General features: G+C 44.4%; 1 protein-coding gene across 1 annotated transcript in view; it reads left to right on the top strand.

Annotated features, from left to right (window-relative positions):
• The window catches only part of LOC135917813 (uncharacterized), a 49,783-nt gene extending 38,250 nt beyond the window's left edge, over positions 1-11,533 (top strand). Inside the window, exons 4-5 of the mRNA XM_065451414.1 lie at positions 5,132-5,202; positions 11,201-11,533. Of these exons, the coding sequence (XP_065307486.1) occupies positions 5,132-5,202; positions 11,201-11,349 (220 nt within the window). The 3' untranslated portion in view covers positions 11,350-11,533. The remainder of the gene's footprint in view (positions 1-5,131; positions 5,203-11,200) is intronic.
• The last annotated feature ends 1,549 nt before the right edge of the window (positions 11,534-13,082 follow it).

Below are 13,082 nucleotides of genomic sequence, written 5' to 3'. Positions count from 1 at the left end.
GACAGGTATCTCCCTCGCTATCTCGAAACAGCTGAACGATGCACTTGAACTTTATCAACCGTGTTACGTATCCGCCCGAGAGCGAGGGAGATACCTGTCGTCAGAGCGCAAACTCTCGCAGCGCCGACGCGAGCGCCGCGGTGCGGCTCGCGGCCGCTCCGCCGACTGGAGCCGTGGGCCGCGTATTTTTGACCGCGACTGTACGTATCATCTCACTAAGCAAATGTGCAATTTCATTGTACCACTAGTTTTTTTATCACATGGATATATCTGTTGAGAGGCAAGACAAAAAGCAGTCGCTTCTCACAACTAATCAGCTTTTTCAAACACATGTGTTTCTTTTCAATGACTTTTGCTCCTTGTGTTTGTCTCCTGAGAGCATACTTGATTTTGACTTTCCCATCAGAGACATTACATTAATATGCCATGTTAACATGACTGCTTAGAGCACGTGAGAATTATCATCTTAGTGTAACATACCCTATTTCGATTTTGTTGACATTTAGTCAAATGGTACACTCAATATACCTACATTGTAGTTTTCTTGTCCAAATTAGATGGCAATGTGTTGATTCTTTGGCGTTCCTTCCTCTGCATAACGTGAAGTCGAGCTGGGCTGGCTGCTTGACATCCGTGTGCCCTTGCAGCTGCCTTCTCACGTTATATAAAGCGGGTGCCTGAAAAAATATCGAGTGCAAAAGTCAACACGAGGACATGGTGTAAAACATCAAGACAGTCAAGGTCATGGTACTAAAAGAAAGTCTTAGCTCTTAGTCTTTCTAATGAAATGCATGCAAAACTTCTAAATGACTGCAATAGTCAACTGATAAACTAACTTCAATTTTTTAGATTTAAACAAAAAGAAATAACCGGCAGTTCATCCTCGTCCGGCACCAATGTTAAAATGCTCCTTCTAATAGATAGAATATTGGTCGGGCGAAATGCGAAAACACCCGTGTACTTAGATTTAGGTGCACGTTAAAGAACCCCAGGTGGTCAAAATTCCCGGAGGCCTCCACTACGGCGTGCCTCATAATGAGAAAGTGGTTTTGGCACGTAAAACCCCATAATTTAATTTTTTTAGATAGAATATTGGTCATTGTCAGATGTCGTAGGTCTGTCATTAGTGGGGTGGGTCGCAATCGCCACTTGTGGCACGTCCTAAGCAGGTGCCCAGTGTGCCCCCCGCACCATTTCTGGTTGTGCCACTGCTCAGGCCATAATTTGAGCACCATATCTGCAAACATGATGCTGAGTATAGATGAAAATATGGTCCTCCAGTTCAATGGATATGACTGGATGTGCCTATAAATAAGGGCAACAAGGCATGTTATGGCAAGCTTACCCACATTTCAATAAGTTCACTGCTGCCTGCATCTAAGCTTCCAAAAATGCACGAACTTATTTTCATTTATGAAGTGCGCAATGCAGTTCCTTTTTGACTGATTCGACTACTGCTGCAGTTTCAAATCTAGCATTTTACATACTTGAATGTATCTAAAAGTTGCAGTTAGACCACAGTTATTAGTTTATTAGACCAACTCTTTGTTTTGTGTACGACAGACGACTGGTAACATGGTAATAAAGCAAGGTTTTATTTTGATAGTTTATTTCTCTACTAAAAACATTAAAGCGATAACCACATTTTGATCGGCCATGCAATGGCAATATGCACACATTACGCTTGTGACCCCCAGAGGAAGGGTGATTTAGCTGTTCATATGACATACCTCTCAAACGCCAACTCATATTAGCAAATGCACAGGCATGTCCAAAACAATAGGCGTATGCAAAGGGCCACTGCAATTGTATTTCCACACAGCAGCCGTTATATTCGATGCCCATGCATAACTCGCTGCTTCACTATTCACCGAGTTCGTAGACATAAGCACCCTTTCAGATTCGCACCGTGCTCGAAACCGCAACAGGAGATCTAAAATCAGACATAATCACACCATTTCAATACATGAGCAAAAACAGTTCAGTCTTCGGGCTAAACACCGTGAGAATGATTTAGTGCGCGACGGCGACGAACGACGGCTTCGAGCGACAAAACGGGCCGTCGCTTGAACAGATCGCTCACTTCTGGAAATCTAGAAATCGTCGCTCGTCTTCCGGAAGTGCTATGAGCGACTAGCCAATAGCACGAAGCTGGAACTGGATGTACATTGCTCAAATACTACCGAATGTCGCGCGGAACGGGCAAACGATTGAATTTTTATACGTGCAAGGATAACAACCTACTGCAAGACCTCCGGAAATATTGTATCGTACTTTTTACAGTAAAATACATCAACTTAATTTACTAAAGCACGCGTCACGCTAGTTTCAATGCGCGTTTGCAGCCCTCATACTGGCAACACCGGGGAGGCCTCGCTCAATATTGTCGCTCGCACACGGAGTACGACTTGTAGGCGACGAGTGAACGCTGTCGCACACAATATCGTTTATATGGGGTTTATGCTTTATTCACCATAAGACATGGATTCTTCATGCGTTTTCAGTAACTTCAAGATAACGCGCCCAATTGACCGCTTGCCTCATGTAGCTGAACACCTGCGGCAATGTTTCTTACTAGCACTGGTGCTGCACGTAACTTCAGTGGTCGCAGATTACCCATGGGCGAGACACCTCCAAGCGCGCGGCTTATTTGTAACGAAAGCGTGCTGCCAGCAAATTGACCCCTTCTGTTATGTGATCTTTAATTCAACACCGTTCCGTACACAGTAGACTGCCAAACTGAATAAATTTAAACACGCAAAACGCACGCTAAGCACGCCCCACATAGGTTCGGAATCATGGGCTGGCAAACAAACCATTTTAAGCGTTCTCTCGCCTCACGTCTTATTAAACATACCATGGTTCTGGTAGTGTTTGTGAATTTCAAAGCTCTTACGGAGAGCGGCAAGCGATAAAATCACATGCAGTTATCGCGACGAGTGTCTGTTTAGACTGACATCGAGAGACACAGCGCGTTTGCTTAGTCCGTTGTCAATCGTGTCGGCTAAGCGCCGCGACGACTTCCTGGCGATAGCATGTCATATACGCCGAATGTGCACCTAAGGTACAATTCACTTGCCGTGGAGGATTTGTTGTTCGCCATTCATTGGATATAACGACTGTCACGTTATCATGGTGAGCGGGATGGCCGACACACGACCCCCCTTGTATAGCCTTCGTTGCAGCTCGCTGGACGCATCACCTTTCTCCGGTGCTGTGCTGTTCCGCGATGTTGAGCGCGCGCGCGCGGCGGAGCAACTCCGAGTGAAAAAGTAGAGCTCTCGCAACGCGTTCCTTTGAACTGTGGCTGCCTACAATCTTAGAAGCAAAATGGTGTTCTTTGCTCAGCATGCGTGAGTGCTACAGCGCCATGTTCGGGGCCAGCCTCCTACAGTTGAAGCGGGAGATTACGCTACGTTTTGTTCTTTATTGCAGCAAGAGCAGAACGGTCATTCTACTGTCTCTGGAGGGCAGAGTGAAAAGCACCTTTCCCTCAGTCCTTGGTGACGGAGTGAACAATGCATTTCACTCCACTCGATATTTTGCGAGAGTAAAACAACGCTTTGAAGAGTAAATCAGCTGCTTCAATCCTGCGATACCCTCCCTAGGTTTCAGATTGCGTGTCCTGTTAATCCATAAATGCACCTTACATGTCTCGTTTCCCCTTTGCCCCTTCAGACCTCGCCTAACTAGCATGTCTTTCCACTACCTGTGAATGACTTATTTTTCCTGTCAACTTCTATAGGGTTCTGCTCATCGCACAGATCGAGCACTAGAGAACAGTTGTAATCAGCATATCGGTCTAAATCACCCATGTGCGCGTTCATATTTCCCACTAATATCACCTGGCCCGATTTATTGAACTCAACTATGTCGCTTCTAATACGATTAATAAATTCGTTACTTTTTTCTTTGCCATCACAACCTGTCCATAGGTAAGGTATACTCCCAGCCAAGTCTTTTTGCGTTGCGATGTGCCGCTAATCCATAAATGCTGCTTACATATCTTTTACCCTTTGCCACTTTAACCTCGCCTTATTAGCATGCCTATGCCTTCCGCTGACCCAGACATTTTGCGGCGACTTCGTCATACAAAACTGTCAATAACAGGGGGCTGCTCCAAATCCCGTAGATGCGTTTCGGACAAGCCATACACGCTAATCGCTTCGTCATTCAGCTGTGTTTGAATTTCCTGCCATGTTTCCTGCTTGCCACCACCCTGCATGTTTATGTAAAAAATTTTACCTTTGCTATTATCGTTTGTGCGTCTTTTCCTGACTCCTTGTGGTCTAATTCTGCCCTTTACTGATGTGTTTCAACAGACAATACTTAATCTTCCTTCCTGATTGCATGGTGAAAGCCTGAAGGAGCTAAAGCTCGCGCCGGCAATCGAGGTCTAACCGGTGCTGCTACATTTTCACTAAAGTACATCCCGTGAACCTTGGGTACATGACATACACAAGTGAACGTGGGGTGCATACCATTTGCAAAATACACAAAGGCCCACTGAAAACATCCTGGAGCCATGTAAGAGCACGCGGAGCTCAAACTAAAAATATGCAGACAGATATAAAGGATGGAGAGGGCAAAAATTTGGAAAGAGACGATGCACTGTGGTACACCAGACACACTTAAGGCTAACTTCGGCACTAGAGAAAGCCTAGTTCAATGTCCTAACATTTCAATACAGCCAGCGTCTTCAAGGTGCAGCTTGTAGACGTGCATGCTGTTGTGCCACATGAGTATTCCTGTAGAAATGTCCCACAGAGTGAAGCCACTTACTACTTCATGTGACCAATTACGTGTAGTGCACCGAATGTTATGCTTCGCGTCAGGCAGCCATCAATTAGGACCAGCAGGAAAGATCCTCCCTTGTCCGCCTTTGATGGCGCTACTCACATTGGAAGCGCCATAGAAGGTTAGCAGAGCAGGATAGGCGAGCCCTCCTCCGTTCTCTGAAAGCCGTAGCAGGCTTTCATTGCGGATCGGTTAACGCAAGCCCTAGTGGTACTGCACGGAGTTAATATCACTACAAATCCTATGCGTGCAGGCGCTGTTATGTGTTGATAGTGTGTTTAACATTTATCATCGTGTATAACTGTTCACTTATGACTTGTGTGTTTTTTTCCAGGACAAAGCAGGGGGCGGAGGCTGGGCTGAAAATGGACCCAAAGGGAGAAGGTGACTTTCCCTACACTTCAGGTAAGATTACACATCCTACGTTGCACGAATGAGAAACGCATCCTGTTATGATTGGGGGTTTAATCCCATCGCTCGTAACCTGTTGTCAAGATTGGGGTCCGGCGTGAATTTGAAGGTAGCTGGCCCATGCCGTCGTCCAACTTATTCACGCTGAGAAAGTTGACGAACGGAAGGACTGCTTCTTATCGAGAACGAGGAATAAGGGTTTATTTACAGTATTTACATCAGCCTAGCATGACTTGGAGAGAAAGTACGTCAGTCTAACACGACTGCTTGAGAGAGTGTCTCAGTCTAACATGACTGCTTAAGAAAAAATGTCCTGAGCATCCGCACAGCAGCCATTTATAAACACTCGGTCCTCCCCCGATTCCAAGGTGGTGGAAACGTTCGTCCAGCCATCGCAAACACGCCGCCTCTGCGCGGGACGGTTTACAAACGCACACGCACACACACGCACACACACACGTGTACGGTCCGGAGCCAACGTCAGAGGGGCTTCGTAGAACTTGGAGCCGACCCGCGCAGTGCGTCCGGGTAGCCTTTGTCTAGCGTCTTGGTCGGCGCGTGGGAAGGGGTGTCCGACGACGTTCCCGTGGCAACTCCCCCACTCATAGCAGATTAGGTCCGCGTTGGGGAGTTCGGTAACAATTGTTGGCCCGCCGAAGTCATTCAGTCACAACGGCAATGAGGCTAGAGCGGTAACGCCAAGGAAAGTTGCCGCCACTGTCGAAACTGACCAGCAAAACTTGCACTGCAGCTGGCCGTTCTTAACAATACAAAGTTGAATTTTTTAAAGCCAAGAATTTTTTTCCACAACGCCTCAAGCTGTAAACATGATCTCAACGTGTTGAATTAGAAAACATTAAGGTCATTTTGTCGCTGCACAGAATTTTTTTAAGGTTGCCTGTTGGAGATGGCACAATTCGAACCATCAGTATGAAAATGCCTGTAGCGGCTATTACTTTACGAGAAATCATTGCGTATTAGAATAACCATAATTACGGTAGTTACCATTTTATTTCCTTTCATTCACATATTTCAATCTGCGAATCGCAGCTAGTGAGTCTGCAAAGGTTATCGACTCGGGATAAATTCTCAGGATAAGCAAGTTTGGAAACACCAATTTTCAGTATCTGATGAAATGCATTGACGTGAAAGTTACTTTTGGGATTCAATGAAAAAAACAATATTTACTTTCGAAAGTAAGTGGAACAGTGAATTTTTACGGCAAGTTTTGGAGCGCATGTCTCGAAACAGGTGCCATCCTCATAATTCATTCTAAGTCTTGCACACCGCTAGGTGCAATTCGTAGATTGAAATATGTGGTATCGTGAATAATTAAGACGTTATTTATCGTAATTGTCATTATTCAATTGAGAATTTCGATTTCTAGACGTAATGCCACCTCGTCGAGGAATTTTGATGAATGATTATAATTCTGTTAGAGGTCACAAGGAATTTCCATAATTTTGTGCTTCTAAAAAAAAATAAACACCTTGCGTGTGCTGCTACTAAAGCGACACGGATGAGCAATCCTGAATTAATCTTCCTAAAGTACTAAATAAATAATAAATTTTATTTATTTGATGGAATAATGCCACCGGAAATGAGAGCAATACTTTCCTTTTCTTCAATTTCCTGCCGATATCCACAGAGCAGATACGCTAAGATCACGTCCCGTTATTTCCAAGTGCTTTCTTAAACTGTGACGGATTCGGAACGCGCACTTTTCGAAAGTTGCTGTGATCAGTCGTTGGCCTCTTCAACGCACTTAAACGCTTGTCGTAAATTCAGGAAGTCACGGTGAGCTGGTGCGATAGCTTTACCGTGAACTACACCTTTTTCTAAGAGTTCTTATGCTCGTTTCATGGTAGGAATGTTGGCGTTTCTGTTATAGAATTCTGATTTTCGCCGAGTTGACCTAAAAATTGCTCTTCTGTGTTCCCAATAACCAAAAAAAGACCTTAGTTGGAGGTGTGCTATCGAAATACGATGGAATCGAAAAATCTTTTTACTTGCCATTTACGGCATTGAATTTGCTCCTCGCAGGGCCATACACACCCGTGTACTTAGATTTCGGCGCACGTTAAAAAACCCCTGGTGGCCGAAACTTCCGGAATCCTCCACTACGGCGTTCCTCATAATCAGAAAGTTGTTTTGGCACGTTAAACCCCATAGTTTAATGAGGGCGCACAGAAGATGTCTTCCAGTTTTTCGGACGACATCTCGAGAACTTTCCTCGATTCAACATTATTCACTCTGAAATGTCACACAAACCAGTTCGAGCCATTTCACTGTTCCTTGTTTGAAAGTCTTTGACTGAAGTTCTTGGTACAGCTTATAAGGCGTAAAGGATGGCAAGCGGTGATCCCCTCTGTGAACTCCGCGATCAGAAGCAATATGAGAAAATGCCGAAGCTAGTGTAATTTGGGGAGATCCAAGTAACAGTAACCCCGCACCGTACTGTGGAAGCCACCCGCGGCGTCGTCTCGGACGATTTCCTGGACCTGACTGAGGCTGAACTCTTAGAGGGCTTCCGTGAACAAAATGTCCGGCCCATACCCAGTGAGCCGGCAGTGACACCATCAGCGGCCCCCATCCCCTCGGCGGCTGCAGCTGGCCCTGCTCCGTCACCTTGGCAGAAGAGGCCCTCGACCACCGGGCTGTTGGTCTCAAAGGTCTTATCCAGCGTGTCGAGGCCTTCGTCACACAGCGCTCGTAAGAGCGCTTGTCTAGCGCTTCGCAAGAGGCAATGACACAACCAGCCAGACAGCGCCACCAGTGCTTCAGGAGCGGCGAGATTCTTGGGATCGCTCCACAAAAGACAAACCTCGCGTCACGCTATCTGGAGAGGGCCCGTGAGCTAATCTCCGTCTCTAAAATACACAGCACAAAACACATGATTCATAATGAAAACATAAATAATTCGATAAAATGCCACAGGACTTCTCCATAACCCAGACGACATTATAGTACTGCTATGCATACAATCGATAGTTGCTGCGTGTTAGATACATCTGAAACCTACGAAAACCAATTTTCTTCCTAAAACAGCATTTTCGGAGAAGACCAAGACGAGTAATGCCTCCGGCGGTGTGCACGGTAAACGGAAATAACTCCTAGGTGGGAGTATAATGCTCGTGCTCTAGTGAGCCCCAAGTGGGGAACTTATTATACTTCGTATTACCGGAGTAGCATTTTTACTCCGTGCGAGCGGCATTTTTGTGTGCAACTACGGGAGTACATTTTTCTCTCCTTTTTATTTTTTACTTCGTACTGTGCGGAGATTTTCGACGTGCAGCACGAAGAAAACGGTATCGCGTCAGTTTGAGTGAAGGTCTTTTATATGCAGAGGCTACTTGTCAAATTTCGAATATAATACCGCGTAAAATTCAACGAAACAATTCAATGAACGTGCATAAATACTGACATACATGAACATTTGAGAAACGCCAATGCAGTACTTTAAAAGACATCCAACGTACACGTGACGGGCAAGAAGCAACGCTGTCAGTATGTAGCCACGATACTGTTCCTCGAAACCGCCTAGTGAGCAGCTGTGCTGTTTTCAGAATTACGACTGAAATGCTTGCTCATACGAGATCCACCTTTCCGAAAGTAACAGAAGACCTTAGTCAACAGAAAACTGTTAATTCAGAACAGTGAGAAAGTTCGTGGCATACTTTTTCAAAATTAGCATGTCATTCTGCAAGTGCTGAAGCGACATGACACACTGCGATGTCGCTCCAATAGTGCGTTAGTTACAGTAAGCAAGAAAAATGTAGGTGCGCGTGCTTCATGTCAATACTAACTTTCTGGGAAATAGTGGTAGCGTAGCAAGTATTACGTGTGAGCATGACCCGCCGCAGCCGACGTAACATGGAAAAGTGCGTAGCCATACATTTTTTAGATCGCACTACTCTCTCAGGGTCCAAGGAATCTCTCGCTTGTGAAATACCACACATTCATGCAACGAATTTGTTTTTTGCATTTAAAATGAAAGTAAAGCCTACTGACTATCGGAAGGAGATATTTTAGGCCTTGAATGGTATTACAAAAGTTGAATCGCAAAAAAAAAATTCTATGTTTTGAACTATTCACTTCGGTAGTAAATATTGCTCTCACAATTATCTGAAAAGCAGGTGCAGAGACATCTAAAGCGGCAAGATAATTTATTATACACTGATCCTAATGGAACGCCTAACTGGAGAGTTCGGATTGTGCTAAACACTCATAGGCATTGCTTCGGTATCGAGTAAGCGGTAAACTTGTATTAAATTATAGCGCTTGAGTTGCTTTCGCGGGTACAGTTTACAAAACTGAGATCTGGTTTAGGTGCAGAGTCGTAAATTTGTAAACATTCTGCATATTCTGAGACAGCAATTTTCGGCAACTTTTGTGGAAAGCACGCGAGGTTTTAAATCAACTCTGCATCCTTTATTGCTGGATACCTAAATGTATAGTTGGAAGGAAGAACGCCGTCAAGTACACAAACATGCGCCATTACAGCTGCAGTTTATTTTACGCAAAAAAAACTTGATACTTTTACAAGTTCACGCTTGCACCACGATCTCACCGAAAGATCAAACTTGATCTTTCGGTGAGATCGTGCTTCTTAAAAATTAAAACAATATTCACATATGAAAAATTCTTAAATACTCCTTGTTCGGATAGTTATCCAGATAACTGCCGAATCCAGCTAGTGATTGGGGACCTGCCCACCTCACGTCCTTGTTGCCTTTATGTGCCCATACGTGTACTCGTATACTTATCAATTATATGCTCCAAATATACTTGAGTTGAAGTAGTGCTTGCCCGTTTTGTCCTTTACCATTTCCTTTGCAATGACTGTAGCATGACATCTAAGAAACAACCTGCCGAACAATAGGCTGTGACAAGCAGTTGCTAGAATTTAACTATCTCTGAAATACCGCAATCTTCATTCAAATCAATCCAGCGATTGTCTAACCAGAGAATTTCTGCATTTTTTAGCTCGAAGCCAAAGGTTAAAGGGACACAAGTCAAATATTAAATCGACGTAGACTGTTTAAATACCATTCCAGAAACCTCGCAACTTTATCTTCGTGCCAATAAGAGACTTAGTTTACGATGAAATTTCATCTGATGCGTCCGAATACCTTTTTTCAAAATTCGAATCTCCCACCACCAAACCCAGGAGTGGTGACGTTGCATGTGCCCTCGCCACCGTTCGCTGACATCGGTGAGTAAAAGGGCGCCTGACACACGGTGGTACCGAGCCAAGACAGTGCGGTGGATTCGCCGCGGCAGCTGGTGCTTGGTCAAGTTCTGTCGATCGTTTGGGCATCCCCCTACATCACATGGAAATGGAATTCTCTGCTACTTGCAGTTTGTCCGAGTTTCGCGAGCAAGCAAAGCCAGCGCAGCACTACGCGATAATGAAACTACTGAAACGCGAAAGTGTTGACGGTGCAGCATCGAGCGAAAACGAAACCTTTCGACCACCCGCGTCGTTTTCAAGGGTTATTTCAATTAGTTCTTTTTCTAAAAATGGAATAGGACTAGCCAATTCGCATTTTATTTAGTCGCATAGTACCATACAAGGAAGGTTTTCGCAATGAGGGGTTGAATGCTAGTGACAAAATTTAAATGAGTGCTTTCATCATCAGACAAGTACTCGAATGTTCCGTGGGGTTCTCTAATCATGTCCTGCTTTTATCACAATTTCTTGATTATTAAGGCTCTGGTCGAGATAATTTTGACACCTTAGAGATTCCCGGGCACTGATCACTTTAGCTTGACTGAGTATTTGTCTTCAATGTCCCTTCGATGAATCAGCTGATATTCGCAGTCATGTACTGCGTGTATGGGGTCGCCAACTCTTTGTGGGAGCGCTAACCTGGCAGTTATGAGGATGCAATGAATGTGCGGTCCTCGTGATCAAATAATTCGGTCCCCCAATAGGTTGTAAATACAAGCACTGCTATAATACATGCTCTTCTGTTCCTTTCTCCAATAGGGACGGCATCACTTTGGACGAGAGGATTGGCTGCCCTCAAGCTACTCGACTTCTCATTTTTATTCAAACCGGCCTACTTCTTTTATGAATGTTCGTATCCCGATGGTGAATCTCAGGCTTGCCCTAAAAAGAAACCTCGTATGACGTAGCCATGACCTCATGGCTGAACGCTTTTAATTTATTTCCCATGCTTGCGCGTTTTAATTACGAATTTTAAGATAAATACGAGTTTCTATTTGATGTACCTGATATTATACGTGATGTTAACCCTTTACTGCACAATTTTTTCTTTCCTCAATATATTATTCATGGTGTTGTAGGGCAGCATAATAGTACCTGTACTCCCGTGGAAACTTACTTTAGCGAATGTCTGTGGTTTCCATTTGCAGAAAAAGGGTATGTTGCATATTTGCAACAATGTGCAAATAAAGAAGTTGAAAGTAAAAGATAGATTTAGTGCGATTCATACTGAGATGCTTATTTGCACAAGACAATCATTGGTGCACCTATGATTTAGTGTGGAACAAAAAGAAGCACTTGTACATGTTTGTGCAGCACAGGTGGTTCCCACACTTCGTGCAGTCCGTCATGCAGATTCCCGTCCAGCCAGGAAACAACGCAGTGTTTTCGGGTTATTGACAAAATGTAGAACATCGAAGCATAGACGTAAAGCTGTGCCCGTGACTACGTGACACGGCAACGTGCGGAGGCACAGCGTACTTTTGAAAAGAAAAAAGGAAATTTGACCAGAGAACATCTTGTCCACATATTGAATCGAAATGGACTTACACTCGTGGCTGTCGTGACTAATTGAATAGTCACTGCCTTCACTATCAGGAGGAATTTCTAGGCCATACCAGCGTTTCGAAGCCATTTCATTATTCCGAAGAAAATAAGCCATGTACACGTTGTTGCATTTGTGCAACATAGCAACGCTCTGTCGCCAGGAACAAACTATTCCGAAATTACAATGTTTTTTTGAACCTACAGAGCCAGAAGGATATGGAGCATAGCGTAACAATTTTTTTGCGCTTTGTATTCTGAAGAAATACATTTACAATTTGTAAAACTTACCTATATCACTGCTCCTGGGCGCGCGCAGCCTCCGCCACGTTTGTTTTGGTAGAAGATGCAAAGAATTAGCACAGATTGCAGCACAAGGTGCCGCGTTTTACAGACCAATGTTGCGGATATGCAACAACATGTACAGGAAGCTCGAAACTGACTTTGCTTCGGTTTTTAACGCCGTTCATCAGAATGTTGCGTAAATGCAACAAGGTGCAGTAAAGGGTTAACGACGATTGTTCAATTTCTTCAGGTTTTACTGTGCCTTGGCGTGGCACGCATGCTTCCGTCTGTACATGCCAGCAATCGAAATCATTTCACTTCTGATCACAATAAAAAAATCTGATGAATATTGTAGTGGTCAGCATTTTCTGATTCTTGTTAATTGGTTTACCACCCATATGTTCTAGTCTTCTGTGACAATGTGAACCTGCTTCAAACAGTACAAATGAAGTGTGACATGCTGTATTTCACTGATATTCCCGATGTGTTTGGAAATGCGTGCAACTCGATAAGTAAGCGTGGCACTTGTGGTCGACTTGGATCCTTTGAGGTTACCCGCCGTGGTTGCTCAGTGGCTATGGTGTTAGGCTGCTGAGCACGAGGTCGCGGGATCGAATCCCGGCCACGGCGGCCGCATTTCGATGGGGGCGAAATGCGAAAACACCCGTGTACTTACATTTAGGCGCACGTTAAAGAACCCCAGGTGGTCTAAATTTCCGGAGTCCTCCACTACGGCGTGCCTCATAATCAGAAAGTGGTTTTGGCACGTAAAACCCCATAATTAAATTTTTTTTTGGATCCTTTGAGGTTAGTG

The sequence above is a fragment of the Dermacentor albipictus genome, unplaced genomic scaffold (assembly GCF_038994185.2).
Source record: "Dermacentor albipictus isolate Rhodes 1998 colony unplaced genomic scaffold, USDA_Dalb.pri_finalv2 scaffold_13, whole genome shotgun sequence".
Taxonomy (NCBI): Eukaryota; Metazoa; Arthropoda; class Arachnida; order Ixodida; family Ixodidae; genus Dermacentor; species Dermacentor albipictus.
Note: the sequence above shows the minus strand (reverse complement) of the source record. Positions and strands in the feature narration are given on the sequence as shown.